This window comes from Catharus ustulatus, chromosome 3, assembly GCF_009819885.2.
Source record: "Catharus ustulatus isolate bCatUst1 chromosome 3, bCatUst1.pri.v2, whole genome shotgun sequence".
NCBI lineage: Eukaryota > Metazoa > Chordata > Aves > Passeriformes > Turdidae > Catharus > Catharus ustulatus.
In genome coordinates, this window is record NC_046223.1 from 3,366,265 (window position 1) to 3,388,706 (window position 22,442).

At 42.1% G+C, this 22,442-nt stretch overlaps 1 protein-coding gene across 4 annotated transcripts in view; it reads right to left on the reverse strand.

The window, feature by feature from the left end:
• The window catches only part of LOC116994246 (exportin-1), a 34,104-nt gene extending 20,880 nt beyond the window's left edge, over positions 1–13,224 (reverse strand). The window contains exons 1-5 of one of the 4 annotated variants that reach the window (XM_033055791.1): positions 13,074–13,224; positions 12,464–12,519; positions 8,732–8,863; positions 5,058–5,159; positions 1,190–1,262 (exon numbers count right to left, since the gene is read on the reverse strand). In XM_033055791.1, coding sequence (XP_032911682.1) covers positions 1,190–1,262; positions 5,058–5,159; positions 8,732–8,857 — 301 coding nt within the window. In that variant the 5' untranslated portion in view covers positions 8,858–8,863; positions 12,464–12,519; positions 13,074–13,224. Of the gene's footprint in view, positions 1–1,189; positions 1,263–5,057; positions 5,160–8,731; positions 8,864–11,829; positions 11,851–12,463; positions 12,583–13,058 lie in introns of those variants that run through there. The other 3 variants (XM_033055790.1, XM_033055789.2, XM_033055792.1) reach the window with 3 other exon arrangements.
• Positions 13,225–22,442: the final 9,218 nt, after the last annotated feature.

Genomic DNA, 22,442 nt, shown 5'->3' on the forward strand with positions numbered 1-22,442 from the left:
ATTAAAAGCACAAAGAACAGTTAACTTTAGCTAACTAAGGTGCTCTTTTAGTTTCTCAAAAGGCCATAGTTGTATCTGAGCCTTAGATGAAGTTGTTTCCTAGAAACCAACAGCAGAATGAAGGGAAAATTCACTTTCAGTTTTGCTTTCAAAGACAGTTACACCCTTTGCCAACCTGCAGGTGAGAAGAAGAATAAGCACAAAACTGTAGAAGTCTCTCTATGCATTTGTTTTCACCAACACTTACAATTCCATTTTAATTAATATAGTTTCAGAACCTAAGCACTGGCAGTAAAAATTTAAAGCACTTCTCAGCATGGTTAATAAAAGCTCACAGCAGAACACAGGAATTTGGAACTTCTAATTAGTTCCAAGATCAGTTTTTAGTAAAGAGCCAAGTACAGAAGTGACACCATTTAAAGTCAAGAATTTAAAGTGGTTGCACTTAATGTTTTGAAGTCCAAGTTGTAATGACCTGACAGGCAGCCATGTGAAAAGCACTAACCCTGTAACCACAGGGATACCTCCATGTACAGTAGCCAATGTCTAAAAGTTCACAACATTGCTTGCTATAGGGGAAGGGAAAACCCATAAATTAAACAGAATTTATTTAAAGACTTCCAGCTTCCTTGTATTGATGGGAGAGTGGGGCTTACCCTGTACTGCACCAAATACAGCAATCTGCTTGTTTATAACTTCATTAATTAAACCCAACCCAAGCACCTCCCTGCCTAATAGAGTAAGTGACCATCAACAGGTAAGAAAGTGCATTTATTTACTGTTTCTATTTTAAAATCATTGTAACTGCTTACAATTTCATAATAATTACACAAACCTACACAAGGTAACAACTGGGCCAAAGAGTATACATGAGGCTGCACACAACTCTGAGAGGGTGAAGAAAATAAAACCTCCTGTGCCAAGTACAGAGAACGAAAACATCTACCTCAATGCCAGGGGCTCACCTCGGATGTTTCAAAACTATCAGTCACACCTTTTCCACAAACTGACAGAATTTCAGCTGCTCACGAACCCACTGAGACCACTATTACAAAAGTGAAACATGTGGTTTCATCATTGAAGATAACACATGAGGGTAACACATGGCAGAAAGCTACTTAGAGACTGGCAGTCTAAATCTCAGTTTAATACCCAAAGTTATGAGGAAAAGACAAAAATCCCTCCCTACCTTCACACTGGTTCCTTGGAAGAATCTTCCATCTTGTTTTTATCACATTTTCCAAGATTTGCAGTCCATAATACTGAAATTGGAGAAGAGCAAAATGTGAGTACATCACTGTAGGACTAACTAACTTACAGGACTCTCATTCAATCAGACATTCACACTTAACATCTAAGACTTTCAAGATTATTAAACTAACAATTTTATTAAATATATTCACCCATTTACTGAGGTTTCATGCATTGTATTTTCTTGTTTTATTCTTGGCTATACTAAGTCCTGCTGTTTGATCATGCTCACACCAGGAGGGGGAAAAAAAACAATAATGAAAAGCCCTCTGGCAGACAATTTTGGCTATCTGGAAAAGTAGCAGCCAGATATGAATTTGTATCACAAATGACTGCTTCTAAGTTTGAGTATCAACACAACCAGGCTCCTAAAATATTTAGCAGCTTGGATGGTGTCTCAAGCTTCCTACTGTTCCTCTAAGAGCTGGAAAAAAAAAATCTCATCTTAGCATCACATGTCCTGACACTGGCACTTTCTAGAGGAAGTATTTCCCAAACTTCACTGGTGTGTTACTTTAGGAACAGCAAGACAACCCACAGGTTTATTTAATTTAAATCCCCACCCCAATATGGCAGCTATTTCTACTATTTAAAGATGAACTTTTGTGCTCAGTCAAAGAACAATAAAAATGTGAATAAGCTCTTGGAAATCATTTTACCTTTCAGGAATTCCTTCCTATGTTCTTACCCGAAACCATTAACGTTGCAAATGGCCATTCCCTCTGCCCATTTGTCCCTACTGCCAACTCACAGTAACAGGGAAAGAAGTTTGTCATGGTACAACCAAAGAACTTGAATATTTAAAACCCCATTAGCATGAATAGACAGGAGAGAAAAGGGGATGAGGAGTTTTGCATTTACTTTATCTACAGTGGATTAGGAAGAGAAAAAAAAAAAAAAAACCTCAATGCCTGAAAGGTAAAGTCAAGTTTTCACAGTTCCAAGTTTGGCTGAGAATAAGAGTTCCTCTTTAAAATGGTTAGTTGTTACACAAAGTAGGATCATTAGCATTTCCACCAAAGGGATCATACAGACTTCAGTTTAATTAAAAAAACACAATGTAGACTGTCCCAAGCTACATTGCATTGAGAGCATTTTTGCTGTTCTCATCTTAACATAACCTACACCCCCCTCTGCTTCTCTATCTGATTCCAGTTCCCAGGAGATTTTGGGTGCACATCCTGCATTTGCAAAATATTCTGTCCCCTTCCAAAACCTTGGGCATCAAGAAAAATTAGGAATTACAGAAAGCTGGCAGGGTATTTTTACTTCCTCTATGGTCAACAGCAAAAGCTTAGCAACTAGATTTTAACCTGTAAATTGATTTAATTTTCTGACATAAAAGCTAAAGGAAATCAAGGGAACTTTCATGAAGGAAAACATGCAAAAACATTCTTAAGCAAAATGCTTCACAGGAATTTATTTCAGCCATTGCTATAAACTTACAGACACCATCTGCAACTGAGCCAGGCTCATGATACAAAACATACTTACAGAAGCTCCTAACAATGTTGACAGTATGAATATTTATATCAGACAGTGCTAACTTCCCTGAAGCACATCTAATGAACTCTAGTGAAATTTCTATGTTCTACAGGCACACACATGAATTTTTCAGGTATCGACTAACATTTTTTTCCACAAAGGAGCTTATTTAGCTTTTATACCAGAATGGCAAGGCTAGTTTCACTTTAAATAAGCACTAGATGATCAAATGAAATTTAAATTAAAAACCTAACAACAGACCTCCTCTTAAGTGGGTTTTTCCCTCCCTGAGAATTTCCTGGAGCCAAACAAAAGGACAATTTGCTACACCTATCCCTCATTACCTGCTCAAACATCTTACTTGGGTTCATGGACGTTAAGCTGCTCATGCTGCAAAGGTTTCTACTCATTCTTTTCTGACTTCAGTTCTGCCCTCTGCAGTGTCTTGTTCACTTCTTCCTCAGTCCTAAAAATACTCCTTTTCCCTCAGTCACACTGAACAGCAGCAGCAGTACATTTACTACATACAAAACCCCTCACCTGTCCATCCTCCTTGCCATGCCACACCCGGGCTCTATCAGCCCCAACATCCCTCGAGGGCCTTCGGGGCTCTTTACTTTGTTGCTTTTGATTTGATGGTTCTAATTACTCTTGTTTCTCTGATAATGAGAAACACTACTCCCAAAAAAGTCACTGATACCAATTACAAAGTTCTGACTGCAACAGCACAGGTGAGCACATTTTAACCCTGTGTAAGACAGAAGCCTTTCAAAAACTAATTTGCTCCTGGTTTGCTCATTGCTAATTGACTATCACTAATTCACTGCCCAGTTATGAAGATGAGGGACAGGCAACAGCAAAAGACTCAAGAAAAAAAAACCAAAACCAAAAGCATTAATGATCCCTATGGTAGAAATTTCTATGGCACCCTTATTACTTATTTTATGCACCGAATCCCTTTCCCTCCCACCTCCCAAGAAACAAAAAACAATTGATGAACAGAATTCAGTTAAAGGGAATCAAAAGGGTAGACCTTGTGGAGGCCTGCCGTCAAAGCCTAGCTGTGTCAGTTGCACAGGAAGACACCCCTTTTCTTCCTATTACAAGCAATCAACATAATGGAACATTATGATTAATATCAGGTAGTGTTAACAGCTTTAATTAAAGAAAAAATATGATTGCATAAAAGCCAAATGTCATAGTGCATAAATTTAGCACCAAATCATTTGCAATTTATGTAAATTGAAGAATTCTTTACCTGTTGCTTTCTTTCTGTTCCTCTAATCATCTCATTTTTCACAAGACAAATTTGAGTTTTTAAAAATACTGTTGATAAATCAACTTAAACATTAGTAATGTCTGTCAGTATAAAAAGCAAAGTTTACCAGGCAAGCAAACAGGCAAACACTGTTACTTAAAGGTGCTTAAAGGTGTTACTTTGAGGAAGTTCTTTAAACTGTTTTCCCTTCAACTTCAGATAGCAAGGAAAAAAAATATGAACTGCTTCAGGAATACCACATGATTTCAGAAACCATCCAAATACAAATTTTTTTCTGTTTGAACATAATGCGTATCCAGCAGAAAAACATGCATGTCAGTTATCTGAGATAATAATCATCAAACTTAAGACAGTGAAAACACATTTGGATCATCTTTTTGCCTCAAACTTCCCAAGTCTTAGGTAAAGCATTTCAAATTGCAGAAAAAGCCCTGAGTGATGCCCATTTTAGCCTCTACCATGCTGGATGGATTTCCAACAGCAGTACAAAGCAAATGTGTGCTGCACAGTGGCAAAGAACTGATTGTACTACAAACTTTGGGGTGCTTAACCTTTATTGATTGCTCTAAACCTCAGCCTAATAAGGTTTGTTTTGTCTTTAACACACCTAGGGACAAATTTTCTCCTCAGTTACATGTGCATGTGGCTTTCATTATGATCACACAGCCAAGCACTTAGCCAAGGACAAAATGTGGCTCTAGGAGACTTTTCATTACTCAGATTTATACAGACACAATACCAATCTTGGGAACTGGCATAATGCTTCTATGTGCCTTGAAAAAAATTCTGTGTATCCAATTTAGCTCATCCTCAAAAAAAAAAAAAAAAAGGGGGGGGGAGGGAGAAATTCTTGGCAATCTAAAAGGAGGTCTGAACGTTTTTTGCATTTACAGTTCTTGCTTAAAGCCAACTTTGCGAACAAGACAATCAAAAAAAAATGTTTTGAATCAAGAAAGTCTATGGCTAAAAATGAGATACCTTCCTCAAAGTTTATGAATGGAAGAAAGAGGAAAACGAAATAAATAAAAGTTAATTTGCTTACTTTGGTATTCATGTTCTGAGAGAACTCCAAAATAGTATCAACTCTTGTCCACGCATCAGGATGTTCTTTTAAGTGAGTCAACACTTCTTGTGCCATTCTTTGCTGAAAGAAAATTTGATTTGAAACAAATGTTAGCGTTAGATTATTTAAGAAGTTATATACTATCACTGAAGACATCAATCTGTAACACTCCATTTCAGTTACTTATCTAAGAGTTAGGCAGAACTCAACCAGCAGCAAACAAGTCCCTTAAGCCTCCTTCTGGGACAGCTGAAGTTTAGCAACAACCAAACTCCAAAAGTTCATTGATGCAGGACAGTAATTACTCACTTCCACTCTCCCATCCTGAATGATTCATCCAGACCAGCATCAAGAACAGCACAGATAATGGGGAGAACACACTAGGGAATGAAATTCTCTCCCCTTCCACAAAGTCATCTAGATAAAACTTCATTCTGCAGCACCCAAACTTTCTAGTTCCAGTGGAAATAGTTATACAAAGTATCAGCTTTAAGGAACACTGTTTTGTGGTGCAAGACTGTTGATTTTATTTGGAAGAACCACAGAGCAGAGGATTAGAGGTCTCCAATCCCTACTTCTGAGGGATCTACAAAAACATAATAAAAACCTACTGGCAGGAGGAAGGGAGCAGGTCATGCTAATTGTTTGCTCTTCCTTGGGATTGACATTATCAATTACTGTCCTAGATGCTGTGGTTTCCTGAAAACCTCATCTGAAGCAATTACACACTGAAATAGTTGAATTCATTTTAGTCATCCTTTTCAAAAGCCTGGATTGTCCTCGAGAATTTTTAGGGAGCCAAAGTGACATCAGCCATTTCCAAAACTGCTGTGCACTGATAGATCTTGCTGCAAATTGTAACCCCAACAAACATCAGGCACTGCCTTACCAGCAAGGTGGACATTTTACAGCACAATTAACAGAACTTAGTTCATTCTTTCACTGCAGTGTAGAGCAAATTGGACTGAGTTACAAAGCAGTTAAAGCTTTGCTTTAGGATTAACTCAGAACTTACTAGAGCCATGCAGCTTTCTAGTCTCATCTAAGTACATATTTGAGCTAATAAGCAACTGGTGTAAGAAAACAAGTATTTTCACCAACTTAGAAAACCCATCTCTATGTAGGAAATACAAGAAACTGCCAAATTTGGCAGGTGATTTACAAAATAAAATTGGAGGTTCTAACAGAAAAGGGCAAGGATATCTAAACTATCTGTACAGCACTACTTGCACTCCTATACTTGATATAACTGAGCACAGCAACTGGACCAGCAAGTCCCTGTAGATTTGATATGGACAAGTACCAGACAAATATTCTGTTTAAGACCACAAGTACAGCCCTTATTGTTCCAGTGTGACATCAGAGTTAAAAAAAAACTCCAAAAAAATATAAAAAGACAGTACTTTTAATACACTTTGGTTTTAAAAGTGAAGAAATAGCTCTGTTACTTCCAGGTTCACTCTGAAAGTGCTTTTTTATATTGGCCTCCTGTTTGCTTCTAATACTGGAGACATATCCCAGGATCAAATTTCAACACCAACAAAATACAGCCAGCCCATATCCTTCTCTCAGTGCTGAGAGGTTTGCTCTCATACCCACTAACCCCTCTTCTGGACATCAAATCCTGTAGCTTCATAAACAGTATAAATTTAGTAATAATGGTTAATCAAGAACAAAGCCTCATGGTGTTGCTGGTACCAAAAAGAAATTTGCAAATTATCTTTCTGGATGTGTGAAGATCTAACAGATCAATGGAATTAAGAGGTTCGGATGAGTCCAAGTAAACTTTGAGTTGCATGAAATCTCTTTAGTCATATGTTGCACTGGGGTGGGGACATTAATCCTTTTCAGAGAAGTATACACAAAAAAAGCTAATAGAAAAAAATTTAAATCTCCAGGACAGAAAATAGCTTCTTTCTTGCCTAATACAGATCAGCAGATACCAGTTTTGCAAGCAGAGATAAGAACTAAGCAGAAGGAGGAGGCAGGTGAATCTGAAGGCAAGTTCAGCACAGGCCATTCAGGTTGTATTGAAAACCTGTTTTACCCTGACATTGTCCTGACCTATTCCAGGAAAACCACTGGTAATCTCCCAATTTTAATATTTAGTTTCCTCAACTCCCATTATTTCTGTCACCCTTTAATAAGGAACTTGAGCTGTCAGACTCCACTGAGAAACGTTTTTTCTGCATTTTCTTAACCTCCTGGAGGAGGGAAAAGCTCAGACTCCCTACAATGTCTAGAGTTTGGAAATGTACTAAAATAACTGACCAAAGTTTCATTGAGGTGACACAAATAAGTACATACCTTTAAACAAGTTTATATCATAATTCACTTTTGCCAGTTAAACACCACCTCTTGAATTTTTCCATGTTATTGCATTCATTTTCTAAATACTGGAGACTTTTCCCAGCTGTTTTAAGTGAAGCAACTTCTCACCATGCCAGAACAATGGCAATTTGATCATTGTATTTAGTGTTAATCCTTTATTTTCCTTACAAACCTTCCCAACTTTTTCAACTCTTTTCAAACCAAACAACATTATAAGCATCACCTGTTTTGCAGGGCAGTAAAAGATCTCAAAGCAAGTGCTAGAGGTGTCCATATGTTTAAGGCAAAAGCTACAAGGAGTTTTGTGTCATTCAACCACTTAAAAAACTTCAGCAAGTATCTATTTGAATTTAGAACACTCTAAATTCAAATATTTCAAAAAACAACAAGGTATTTCAAAATCTATTGGAATTCACATTAGTAAGCTTTACAAAAGCTTTTTTTTCCCCTAAAGAGATACACAAAGCAAGTATATGCAAGTATATCATTGTTTATTCTAACAGCTGGAAAGAATAGAAAAGCATCAGCTACTTTGTCCCATTTAATTCACTTATTGTTGTGCAAGACCCTCTTAGTAAGAGATGCCTGACACTGAAACTCCCAATTTGTTGAGCCTGAACAATTAAAATCTACCAGAAGAGGAACTATGCCAACACCCTTTGTAGCAATACTTGCTCTCAACATTTAAGTCTTGTTTCCAAAGAAGTTCAAGAAATAGATAAAAGCAATACAAGGTTCACTTTCAAGGCAATACATGAAAACACAAATGCACAGTCCTTCCATTTCTACTTAATACTTCACAATCTGCACTAAGTCCAAAGGAAAGAATGCAAGAAGAACATGTGCAAACTGTAATGGGAAATAAAAAAGAAAAGACACAAGAAAGGAACAAACTCTTCTATTAAATATGCATGACATGCTTCTTTATAAATACAGTAATAGCATCACGAAGACTTTTCTTTTAAATACAATTCTTCACTGAAGTGAACATAACATTCTTCACAATCCTGTCCATGATAACACTCAGACCTTCCTGAAGAACTAAGTCAGAAAAGGTGAGCTGCACCAAGTGTCCTTATACCAACTAATAATTCTCAACATCAGAAGGCAAGCTAGAAATGAACACACCCCAAATAAACATTTCTCCAAGTGTCATTTCAATGTGAATTCACATGCCATGTGACTGCCAGTGATATTCCAGTCACTGGCTCAGTAAAGTCATTAATATTACTAATTGTTACTGAAGTGAATTGATTTGGCTCAGCTGATTTGCTGTAAGGTTAAACAATGGTCAATAAATGTATGTTCCAAGACCACCTTACCTGTGCACCTTCTCCATGGTACAAGCAGTTCACCACATTGTCCAAGAGATTGATATCCAGTTTCTGGTTAAAATCCAGCAGCTGACGAGCTGCATGGTCTGCTAACATTGTCATAATTGCTGGCATAGATTACTGCAAAATAAATTTTTAAAAATTCATCAATTAGTGAGAAATTATTATCACATGCAGCTGCAAAGCAAGTGCTTCAACTTAGCTCATTTGTCTCATTGAAACAAGATGCTTGTGTTAGCAGTAGGAGATAACACTGGATACAGCACTGCTTTGATTGTGGGGCACATACCAGGACAAACTTTTATTTTTCCCTTCTGAAAAGTTCACCCATCACAACCCCAGGGTCTTCAACAGGTAAAACACATTATAACAGTCTGACTAGAGAGTGTGTTGTGTTACCAGCACCCTGGGGCTCATTTCAAATCCCTACCAGTCCCTAAACACATCTGCTGGTCAAAAAGCCTCGTGTCACTACAACCAAAACCCACACTGGCCATTTCAGCTGAGTATCGAGTTCCCAAGGCCAAGATGCACATTCAGAAGACTCAGTTCCAAAAGCTTTTAAACACTTGGGTATGGAGGTGAAACATGATCTACACACAGAGCAAGAAATTAGCCACAGGGCATTTTTCAAATAGCTGGGCAAAAAAAAGAAAACCACCTTACAAGTTAACCACATCTAAGTAAAAAAAATTACCACTAAGTTGACTGAAGGCACTTTGAGAACATGAAGCAAAGGGACTGTTAAGTCAGCAGGTTACTCTGTGTGCCATGAGAGATCACTTCCAACTGAAATGGAATTCTACTCGAGGTTTCAGGTCCCCTAAAACCAGGGGCGCATGCATTAACTCTTTGTCCTAGATAGACCCAGCCTTGATATTATGCAAAGGAAGTCAGGTGGGGTGTGCATGAAAGATTCTTTACCAGGCAGAGACTGGTGCAAGATAAAGACATTCGTGAAAAGCAGGAAATCAAGCCAGAAGCCACAGAATTCCTGATGGCAACTTATACTCTACCTTTTTCACACCACCCTCCCTCTCTCCCCCACGTTGGAAACACCCAATCAAGTTTATTGCCCTATTGTCACAAAAAATGGCAACTCCAACACATATTCCCCACCCTGCCATCTACAGCACCTCTGTGCCACTCACTCTCCTTCTCAAACCTGTAAACCTATAAATCTCACATAAAAGCACTCACTGAACAAACAGCCAGAAGTCTGGGCAAGTGCAAGATCAATCAAAAAGTTACACCAGAGCCATCTGCATACTCAGAAAGATACAACCTGAAACTCTTCCAGGAACACACCCCATAAAGTCAGATTTACTCTTACTAAATAACTCCATGTGTAAAGAAAAATTTGTTTTATGCTGTATGTATTTAAGTCATGCTCAAAAGTAAGGAGCAAGACAAACCTGTGCCTCAACTCTAGTAATTACTAATTAAGTGAAAGTTTTACAGGAGCATCCAGACAAGGAAAATCTTTTGTTTAGAAATGTGTATTTGCAAATAGTGTCAAGTAATTTCTTTTACTTCTATATATAAAAATAGCTTCGAACCCAAATATTCTAATTGGTTTTTCAAGCAGAAAACTCAGTACCCCTACACTAATACAACCATTTTAAGGACTTCATCTCAACATCCAGTCAAGTCTTTTTAAAACATGTACCTGCAAAACCAGGAAAAAATAAACATCGAGTAGAGAACAAATTAAATTAAAATTCCATGTCTATTCTTCCCTCTTTCAGCTCCTAAGGTTTTCGAAATTGAGAAACATGGCAGCAGAAAAGGCTGACTTCATTCTTCATTTCATTCTTTTGGCTCAGGAGGATGCTGAAAATGTCACCTAACAAACGGGGGGCAAAGAGCAGCACTGCTAGAAAGAAACTACACCCATGAAGAGGCTCAGAGCACTCAATACTCCCCCAGCCACTCGTGCTCCCAGGCACGCCCCTTTTTGTCCACATCTGGCCTCCATGGCTGAGCCATGAAAAGCTCTTTCCAAACTACAGTGAACGTCGTGAATCACTCGCTTCTCAGGTAGGGCCATTCATTTCAGATCTGAGCCTCTTTCGGTGGTTTTCAGGCCGCCCCGAGAGCGCCAAGGAGGAGCAGCGTGACCGAGAGAAGTTATTCAACACATGGGAGCAGAAAGGAAATGTTTTGAATAGGGCCCTTCGCCACTCCCAGCATTATCTTCAAAATGACCTACCTACTTCGCCAGGCGAAACACAGAAATGGCGGCTTTGTGGCCACCACCACCTGCAACCAACTCAATCTCTCTCTCACTCCTAACACTGTACCCACATGAAGCTCATAATCTCTGATTTACTGTACTCCTACACTTCTCCCTCCCCCATCATGCCTGAACTCCGGAACAGGTTTAAGCCTCAGCTCCAAGAGCCACCACTGAGTAGTCCTTCAATAAATGGGCAAACCAACAAAAGAAAAAAAAAAAGTTAAAAAAAAAAAATAAAAACCAAACCAGAAAAAAAAATCTTAACTACAACATAGCAAGAATGTGACATCTACCGAAGGTCAAAAGAACTGCATTTACAGCAGTGTTTACACAGTTATCCCAACTCTCGATGACCCTGGACCTTTAACACAACAGTTAGCTTGTTGTGGTAGGTCCGATTCATTTTGGCATGTAGCACACAGGAATAACAGCAGGCACTTCACAGTAAGAAATGCTGAGCGTTCACGTTCACCACGAATCCTACAGCACCTTTAACCCAGATATTTAAAGCTCATTGGGCCCAGCGACCAAAAAAAAAAAAAAAACCGCCCTGGGAGAGTCACTGTGCCCCATTTCCTTGCACGAAATGCAAATGAATTGCCTCCCTCTTCCAAGAAATTAGCTGCATCACTTGTAAATCCCACCCAGGAGGGGTGAGCACCTCTGAAACGCAGCGCACGACAAACGCGTTCGCATCACACTCCACACGCCAGCAATGGCAACGAAACCGCCCCTTCCCTTCGCTCCTTCACACACACACGTGAAGGAGAAGGACGAGAACGGATTAAGTAACATCTGCCCGACACCTCGGAGCGTTCATTTTCAGCTGGAAATAACTCACACCCACCCAGCGCCGCGGCCCTTCCCCGGCTTCTGCCGCAGCGCCCCGGCGGGCGGGCAGCGCCCCGGCTCTCGGGAAGCCTCTCTGGCTCCCGCAGGGCCCCGGTTCCCAGCGGGGAACGGGCCCGGGCCGTGGGTCGGGCGGGCCAGGGCCCTGCGGAGCGCGGTGGCCCCGCAGCCCCTCCCTCCTCCTCCTCCTCCCCTGGGCTCCAGCCCTGCGCTCTATACAGGGCTCCCCACGTGATCCAGGCGGACGTTTCAATACTGCTGCACAGACACACACACACACACACAAAAAAATATTTCTGGAAACTTCCACTCCTAATAATTTACAGATTATGTCGCCGGATTTGCCCGTACCCGATCCCAGCCTGCCCGGCCCTTTCCTAACGAGGAGCATCCCCCGCAGCATCCGTGGCTGCGCTCGGCCAGGCCGGGGATGCTCGTACCCCAAACCCCATCCTAGCGCACCCCCGCCCCTCAGGGCTCCTCCACGGGGTCCATCACATCTCTCCCAGCACAGGCCAGGCTCTGTGCCCCGCTGCACGGGCACACCCCCCGCCCCCCGTTCTGCCCCCCAAAATACCCTGCTCTGCCCCCTCCGCGTTGCCCATCGCGACCCCCCCACAACCCTCGCTTACCTAGGGGTTTCTCACAGCCTCTTCCTTCAGAAAGTAGGGGCGGGCGAGCCAAGTTTCTAACCACCACACGCCACAAGGGGAAAAAAAAAAAAAAAAAAAGAAAATAAAAAAAGACCACCAAAAATAACCCACTCCCAAAAAGAAAAAAAATTAGGAAAAAAAAAAAACACGGAAGGAGGGAAGAAAAAAAAAAAAAACACAGCACGGAAGGAGGGAAAAATCCACCAGAGCAGGAGGTGGGGGGGAAGGCGAGCGCTCCCTCCTCGGTGGTGGGTCGGGGTTAGTGGCGCCACTCCTCCCCTCGCAGCGTGCCCGGCCTGGCTGCACCAGGCGCCCGCAGCGGCCCCCGGGGCTCCGCGCTCGGCTCCGCGCCTTCCCCTCAGACCGGGGAAAGCGGCCGGCGCGGCGCTCCGGCCTCGCTGGTGCGGGGGGATCTACCCGGCTGCGCCTCCCGCGCCGCCCAGGCCCGGCCCCGCTGGCTCTCGCTGCCCCTGCGGCTGCCGCCCTCCCCGCCCGGCGCTCAGTTCGCCCCCATTCCCGCCGCCCCCCCCGCGGCTCGCACTAAACTTCGCCCCCTCAGCTGCGAGTCCCCTACGAGCAGGTCACACACGCGGCGGCAGCGACGGGGACTGAGCGCGGCGCCTCTCCCCCTCCTAATGCCACAGGCTCGGAACCGGCTCAAACCGGTTCAGACTGGGAGATTCCATCTCGGTTTAGTTTTCAGCCCATGGCGCCGCGGAGCGTTTGGAAACCTCGGGGGCCCCGCCCATCCGCCGCTCCCATTGGCCCCGGGATGTGCCGCCGCGAAGGCGACTGCAGCGCTGATTGGTCAGATGGGCTGTCAATCCGCTGCGCGTCTCGGATGGGCGGGGGGAGCGAGTGGCGGCGGGGGGGGGTGAGCAGAGGGGACCCGCCCCCTCTCCAGCGGCGCTTTGCGCGCTAAGGGGGGGGGCGCCGCTCTCCGGTAGGCCGAGTCGCGCTGTCACTCAGACGGACCCCGCCCCCGTGTTCGCAAAGCGCGGGCGCAGGCCTGGCCGTGTTCTGATTGGCCGGCGGCGGTGGCGCTGTGACGCGCGCGCCTGAGCGCGGCATTTGGGGCTGCGGCGCGAGGGGGCGGGAAAGGCGCGGCCGTTGGGCGCCCCCGGGCGCGTGCCTGAGGTGCAATGGCGGGAGCGGGCGGGCGGTCCGTGAGGGGAGGGGACTCGGGGGGGCTGAGTCGTGTGAGGAGAAGGGGTTTGGGGGCCTCTGCTCGGTGAGGTGGAGAGGTTTAGGGGCTCAGTGAAGTGAAGGGGTTTAGGGGCCGCTCTTCAGTAAGGTGAAGGGGTTTGGGAGCTCAGCTCAGTGAAGTGAAGGGCTTTAGGGGCCTCAGTGAGGTGAAGGGACTGGGGGATGTTGGCCCGTGAGGGGAAGGGGTTCGTGGAATTGCCCCGTGAGGATAAAGGGTTTGGATAGCTGGTCTGTGAGGGGAAGGCGTTCGTGGAGTTGCCCCGTGAGGATAAAGGGTTCGGATAGCTGGTCCCTGAGGGGAAGGGGTTCGAGCACCATCGTGTTCGTGGTGAGGCGCTGTGTGTGAGGGAGTGCCGCGAGCAGATGGCGGCCCCCTCTGTGTGGGGGGCAGCGTGGCAATGGCGGGCATTACCCCCCCAGGCCTCCTCCTCTGTGAGGGAGTAGAATGGAGTAGAATATCTCAGCTGTGGAGTGGGCCCTGTGAGCAGCAGGAGCACCAGCCCTCGGTGGGTGCTTGCCGTCCCTCACTCCAGCAGTGCTGTGCTCTCCACCAAAGCCTGTGCAGATCGCAAGGGAGGTATGTGTCCCCTCCTTCACGATGCCGGTGTCCAAATTCTTGCAGCTTGCCCTCCAAAGTGTGTTTCAGGCAAGGCTGGTTTTAAATTTATCCAACTCTCGAGCTGTGTGAGGCGTGTCAGGCAACCACAGAAGAACAGGAGTGATCTTGGGGCTTTGCTGTGGCGGCACAAACTCAGCAGGCTCATCACAGAGAACGTGCTTGCCAACTTTCACGTGGAAAAGCTCCTATCAGTGAACGCACTCTGTACCTGCAGATGCACTTCTTCAGTCTTGCCTCCCCATTTGAAAAAGACGTAACTATAGAAACTTATGACTCACTTCCATGAGGAGGCTACTATCATGAAGTATTTAAATACCCTTCTAGGAAAAAACTTTATTTTTCATTACTTCAATTGGTCAGTGAAACTTAGAGAAATGATACTTTTGATTTGTGGAGTGCCCTCTGGGTGGTTTCCAAAGCAAACTTTCTCTATACCCGTGTTGTGGTACTCACCTGTGCTATGCCTGGGAGTATGGGAGGGATGCTTAAGCACTTTTGCACAGCTTTAAAAGGAAATAAAATAGTGGTTTGTGGTGTGTAGACTGCTCGGGAGTAGTGGCTAAATTACCGCTGGTGTGAAGTTTGTATCTAGCAGCCAGGTGCTGTGCTGTTGCTAATAAGTCATAAGAAGGACACTTAATGGCGTTTTTGATGCCTTTGTTGGCTTTCTAACTTTACAGATAGTGTCTGCTCAGCCACGGAGCTGCTGGATGGGGCTCAAAACCTGTATTTTTTCCATACGATTTTTTAAAATCCATACCTTCTGTGGAATGCAGCAGTTTAACGTTAGGCATCTGTAGTCATCCCAAAAGATTGCCAGTGCAATGAAAACCATTCATACTTGAATAAATAAATGCAATTACACATACTTACACTGCTCTGACTGCCTGACCAATTCTGGAAGTGCTGTGGGGATTCCAGGTCCTCAGTCTTCATTTTGGGGGTGTGTATTATGTGCTTTCTTTACTTTGTTACTGGGACAGCTGGGAAAATCTTGTATTCCAATGCACATTTGTGTTTTGGGCAGAATCTCAGAGGATGCAAGATGGTGCAGTGCCAAATCAGATCCTGTGTGATGTAATACTGGCTTAATGTGATGTGTTACTGCACTTAAGCCCTCAGTTAAGTTTCTTGGGCAAATTTCTGCAGCATTTAAGGCTTGAAGAGTTGAAATGTGAATAGCCTTTTATTTTTTATTGTGCCTAAAAGGAACTGCATCCTGTTAACATCTGTGTCAGAGTGGTAACAGTGCTTTGTTTAATTCAGCTTGTTTGTCTTGCTCTGGTGGGTTGGCCTTTGCAGAGTGACTGTAATTGAAGATAGCACTGGAGCTGCTGGGATTGAATTTGAAAGTGATTCCAGCAGAATGGGCAGGCACAGCAAGCTGTTGGTGGGTTAAAAGCAGGGTTGTAACTCTAGCACTTAGAATAAACAGTTCCTATGTGTGTTTTGATGTTCTAGCTAGCTCTGGTGTTCAAAACAAACCAGTGTAAGAGACCAAAAAGTCAGATTCTTTTAACTCCTTCTGCTTGTGCAGAAGATTCACTTCTATTTTCTTTGAGTGTACATGTATGTAAGAAACAAATGCTTAAAATCTTAAATGGGTTTGTTAAATGAATGTTAACAATTTTGGGAGTAGATGCACAATTTCATAAGGTGTTGGTAACGATTGCAATGTGGTTTTAATAAATTGCAGGAGTAACAAACACAGCAGGGATTGGCTCTGTGAGTTTGTTTGCTAAATCCTGTGCTTGAGGAGGGGAGAGTTCCTGCCTCATCACTGTTATCTCAGATAACACAATAATTTTTTTTTAGAAGTAGACTTTCTATCTTCCTGCAAGCTGTGGTCTGGAAAAACTGAACTCTTCCCATCTCCCTTCTGTAAGGAGCCAGGTGAAGGCCGGTTCAGAAACAGGGCAGTGAATAAAAAGCAGCTGTTTTAGCAGGGTGGGTGTATCTGATCACAACTTTTCTCCCACACATGCTATCAGGAACTGTTGTAAGCTTGTGCTCACCACTGTTTTGTTGCCACTGTTCCCTGTCTGATGGCTCCTTTATTAGATGTTCAGTCTGGTATTTCGGCCTTGCTGGAATCAATAGAAAAATTTGCTTGGGTTTCAGGTCAGCAGTGTGGGCTGGTAGTGATAAAAGCTAACTGCACACTAGGCTGGATCAAAAGGACCACAACCAGGACATCAAGTGAAGTGATTCTTTCTCTCTGCTGGTCACTCAGCAGCTGCATCTGGCACACCATGCCTGGGTTTTGGTCCATCACTACAAGAAAGATGTGGGAAATCCTGTGCAAGTCCAACAATGCATCTTCAAAGTGGAGAAGGGACTGAGGGAGCTGGGCTTCTTCAGCCTGGAAAAAATGGGTGAGGGGAGACCCAGCAGCACAAACCTAAGCAGGGAGTGGGTACTGTATGGGCAGAATTAAGTAACTAAGCTTTTGTGGTCTATTTGTTCTTCACAAGGGGCTCACAATTTGTGGAAGTTATTATATTTTGAATGTTTGCCTAATCCATGCACACATTGTTCAGGGGTGATGGGGTGGGCCACCAAGGTCTGAGAGTGTCCCAAAATAAAGGTTATGTGGATAAGCAAGCACTGCTTATTAACTTTTACCTCAAAGTTAAGAGAGCTCATCCTTTTACTTTTTGTGCAGGTTTTTTTACTCTTTAAAGCTTCTTTGTTTGTTTTTGGACACTCTTCTGGTAAATTTGCTTAGTAAATCATCTCATTTAGCTGTGGTCAGTTTGGTTTTTCTGAGCCAGAATGATTTCCTTGGGTGGTGTGCCAGAATTAGGGGTTGTGCATCTGGGAAAGCTGAGGTTCTGATAGAGGGAGAAGGCATACAAACAAGAGAAAAATATCAAGTTGGTGTCATAATTTCTTGACTGGTAAAGTAGGACTTGTAAATAATGGAAAGACCAGGGAATAGAATAAAATAGATCTGGGGAAATAAGGCAAAAAGAAGGCAGGTGTTGAGTGAGGCTGAAGTGAAAGGAATGAGGCATTCAGAGGAAATTGCCAGCTGTAAATTTTCAAGGATGTCTGGGCAACACACAACTGAAACCATCTGTTAATGTCGAGTGTCATTGTAAACAGCTCCAGCTTCCACCTCATCCTTCAGGAAAGGCCCTTTCCCCGTCTATGCCTTTATGGGGGGTGTGTCCTGACTGCAGAGTTTTTACTTTACCACTCTGTGTCCATTGCCAGAGCTTTCTTCTCAAAGCAGGGAAGGATGCCTTGTAGTTTCCACTGTCTCCTGCAGCTGTCCCACTTTGTTCTGGAATTATTGACGTGATAGGACCAGCAAATGTTTGGCTAATGAAAGGAATGCAGAGAATTTATTCTGTCCTTCCACTCTTGCTTCATGTCATTCTAGAAATGGCAGAACTAATCCTGCCTGAGCATCCCTCTTCTCATTGAGCATCTGCTGCCATTCTTAATTGTTTTATTTTTTTTCCTTTGGGAGAGCTTCTAATGTACATTTTTTTATTCTTTAATTACTTTTGACTCCACCTTTACTGTGTCTTTGGCCAAATGAATTTTGCTTTTCATTTCATTTATTCTTATGTGGAGAAAGCAACTGTCTGTCTTGATGAATGTCCCAGATCAATGATTTCAGAGAGGCTGGCTGTAAGAAGAATATTAACAGCATTTGCAGATGGTCATAAGTCAGGTGTTACAAACACAAGTAGGAAGAAAATAATACAGCATAATCTAAAAATCTTGGAAACAGGAAATTGAATATAACTGAGTGCAGAAATAAAAACTGATGTGTCCTTGGAGGAAAAAATAAGACATTCAGTCCAATGGAAAACTTGGAAAATAGAGGGAGAAAGTGGAGAGCAAATTAAATATTCCTTTGCTTGGTGACAGGGCAAAGGAAAGGACAATGTAATTAGGGAGTATCTGTGGGCATTGCTTGGAAAAGCAGCAGGGTAGTGGCCTACAGTAATTTCAAGAGCACTCACAGAATATTTTAATTGAACCTGGGTAACTGATTATCAGTGTGTTTTAAACAGATGGGCACAATTTCAGAGATGATTGGTGATTAACACTTGAGGGACTAAATGTATGAAATGTGTAAAACATGACTGAGGAAAAGCCAGGTAGGGATATATTCATCAATAAGCTTCCTGAAGTGATGAACTCTTAAATCAGTTGATGAATATTTTGAGATAATTAATTAGTAAGGTTTTGGCATTAAACTTCAAACTGTAAAATGACTTTTCACTGTATGTACAAATACATGAAAAACAGTTTCTAAGAAGGAACTGGGAAAACCCACTCTAGATTGCAGGGAACAAATTCCCCATCTGCAGTCTTTTAAAGATGCCATCTTTTTGGTGTCTCACTGATAACTGAATTCTTCTGTTGGCCAAACCTTGCTTGCCATATTCATGTGAATTGTGTTGATGCTGAAATGAGGTCAGAAGGCAAAGGTAAGAAATTTCCTCCTTCCTCTAGTAAAGTTCAAATAAGCAAGTTTACAAAATTTTTACTGAAGAAAATCTTTAATGTGGGGAGTCTGTGTAACCAAGTGAGCACAGTGACATATAAATACTCCTTTTGCATTATACAGCAATAAAGTAATACTCAAAACTTCAGAGAAATCAGCTGTTCTTCAAGAGCTGTTTGATAAACTTGGCACAAATTTTGTTAGGCTCAGCTCTAGGAGCAATTCTAGAATGTGCAGCTGTGAACCATTTTCTGTGATGCTGTGACTGTCAGGAAGATGGTTTGAAGGCTGCTGTGTGTCCCAGCAGAGCTGTTCTGCTGACACAGGGACTGCCATGAAGCCATGTTAATAAAATCTGGTGAGGAGACAAACCCCAAGTTGTTACCCTTTTGTTAAACCAGATCTGGTTATCTCAGAAACATTCATTAATTCTGTAAGTGTTGGGTTTGGTTTTTTGGGTTTTTTTTTTTTTTTTTTATATCTTTGGATGTAATTCCTTAGCTTTATTTTTTGGTCTATTTAAAGGACCTTAAGGATTTGGTTTTTTTAAGGAAAGGTAGGATTTGAGTTCCAAAATAGCAAACTGTAAAATCCAGGAATCTGAGATAAAATACTCTATAGTGTCAGTGCTCCAAATGCCATTGGCAGAGACTATTGATTCTCCCCAATAAACTTTACACAGTGTTAAATCTAACAATTGTCTCTGGGCAATTGTCTGTTGCTTAGGTCCTCTTTGTATTTAAAATGGAACAGCTAACTTCATTGTGATAATGCCTTTATTTGGGGCATTATTTGATCTTTCAGCTTTTGAGGCAATCTTCTCTAACAAGTAAAACAACTCCAGATGGCAATGGAGGAATAGTTCCACTAAAGATGTTTTGTTTTTAGTAAATTCTTGATACTTACAAGATTGCTGAAGCCCTATCCTCTCTGATTTAAAAAACAGCTTTCAATAATTAATCTGATTTAAACTGAAAAAAACTCACTTTATATCCACAAGTATCAGTACTGCCCCTTCTGGAATGACAGTCAGCCTCTTGCATCCTTCTGTAGCTGAGATTGTGGATCACAGAATGAGTGCCAGGGTATTAATGTGAGTGTGGTAGGTGTCACTTCCATGATGATCAGTGGCTTTAGTGGCTGCCAAATTCATAAACACATCAGGATAAAATACAGATTATAGCTCCAAGTGAGACTGTATTATAACTGATTTATCTCAGTTTATAACTGAGCCTAAATTCCAAGCTATCCCTCAGCAGTTCCAGGTGTTTTTAATGCATTGCCTTTACCTTCCATGTTGTCATATGTACAACGTAGCTATCCCTTCCCAGTTCTATAGTGAACAGCCTTGAAATTAAAATATATTCCCCAAGTGATGAACATGGGGCTATAATTCCAAAACAAGCTCCTTTAGCTTGCTCATTTTAGAAATCAGCAATGTTTTGAGGGGTTTTTTTTGTGTTGGGGAAAGAAAGAGGCAGAAGGATGGAAAGAGTAAAAACCAAATCACTATTTAGGTTTTTCTTACAGAGGTGATAGTTAGAAACAGTTTGGAGGAAAATGTAGCTTTCAATTTTGGGCAAATAACACTGTGCTGAAGGAAAAGCTCTCACATTTCCCCCAAAATTTTTGAAGATGAGCTTGTAGCTTTTTGAATGTACATAGTGTATACACAGTCATCTTCTAATTCATTAGGATTCTTGCTTATTATTTTGTCATGTTTTCCCAGTGAACTCCTTGATTTTAGATATGTAGGGAGGGGTTCTGATGAAGCTTTACCTTTTTTATTTGTTTCTCTATTTCAGTCCATAAATTATTGTTCAGTCCTTGGCAAGCTGTATTTTTAAACTGCTCCTCTCTTCTGTCATACCTGTGACTAAGTTTAGTCTTTGATCACATTCCTTTGTGGCTGGTCTTTTCCACCTTGAAGGAAAAATTAGAACTAAAAAAAAAAAAAAAGAAAAAAAGAAGTATTTCTATCCTTAGAATCCTTGTTCCCCTGTGAGCATCCTTTGGAGAATTTAGCATCCCTACAAGCTCTGTGTTCAGGTAGCAAGAAGCAATTCTGTAGGTATGGTAGAATGAGAAATTTCACATCACAGACTGAAAACCAGAGAAGCTGCCACACATTCCTTGTGTCACAGAGGTCACCACACTTCTGAGGGGCATGTCAGCAACACCTTTCATGGCAAAAGCCAACTTCACTTCCTCCTGCAAGGAAGGATTGGGTCCAAATACCTCCAAGTTACTTCCCAAAATGTGAAAGATGCTGGTGCAGGTGACCAATTTGTCTGTGTGGATGGACAGGCCTTTTGTCATTCCCTCTTTCCTTCTAGGACTAAACAGAGATGCTGCATGTGATTCCTTCTCAGGAAATTAGACTTCAAGGATTTGGGAAATGCAGGAATTGAGAGCTTGCCTGCACAGAGAAAATGAGTAATTAGAAGCATGTGTTGTGCTCTGAGTGCAAGGCTGCATTAGCACTGTGTGACAGCAGATGCAAACCTGGAGTGCCTTTAACCAAATCTAAATCTATCTAATATGTCTTGGATTGTAGATGAAAAGGATTTGGGGTTGGTTTCAAGATGCCTGTTAGAAATGACCCACAAAGCTGAAAAAAGTTTCTAGGACAATGTACATGAAATAAAATTGCAATTTTTATCTGCCAAGTCCTTCATTCTTGTTCTGTTTAAAGTTGGTATTGTGAGGAGGTAGCAAATTACTTTGTGATGTGTTTCAGCCAGACAAGCAGAGTAATGGAGAACTTTTATACTTTTTTTTTTTTTTTGGGGTGAAGGGGTTCTCTGAGTTTGATGAAATATGCTGTAAAATCTTTGACCACCTCTTACAGCAGCAGTGTACTTTATGGTTAATGCTTTCCCTCATGAAAATAATCAGCATGTAATGCTAATATTTTTAATATTAGATTCTTATACAGAGGGGAGAAGGGCATTCTGCTTGTAATACTCTAAAGATCACTCAAGTATGATCAATAATCCATTAGCAGGAATCTCTTCCATTTAACACCACTTACAAGTTTTTCCATCCCTTCCAAGTGTAAGGCAAGACAGGGAAGTAATCTGGAAGGTTGAACTGTGGAGGAAAATAGCAGCAAAAAGAGTTTAATATAAAGGTATTTAGGCAGAAACCACATCCAAATCAGCCTTAATTTTAATACAAAATGTCTTGTAAGGCTGCTTGTGTCTGCTGAGAGGCAGAGTGAGGGCGTTTCTTCAGTAAATAGTGGAGTATAGTGACCATGAATGCAACAAAACTGCTTTACAGAGCTTTATTACACCTCACTCCTCAGAGAAGTATGGGTTGTATCCAGCCTGGAGGAGCAAGGCATGACAAAGGGTGATACAATCACTTCAGAGTTTTTAGCTGTGAGTGACTGGCAGGATGTCCACCCCTGATGATTTAATAGATTAACATGGTGAATTGGTGACCATGAGTTGTATCTAGTGTTGGTTTGGGATTATCACTTTACTATCATTTGGGACAGCAATTTAAGGTCAAATTCTATTTTTCCATGCCTCAGGAACTCCACTATGTCCTATCCTAATTGTAGGAAAAGGAAATCTTCCTATGGATAGTACTGTTTGGCACAATCTAAAATATGTTTAATGGCTTTTGCTTTTTTTCTAGACTGAGAAATCAAGTTT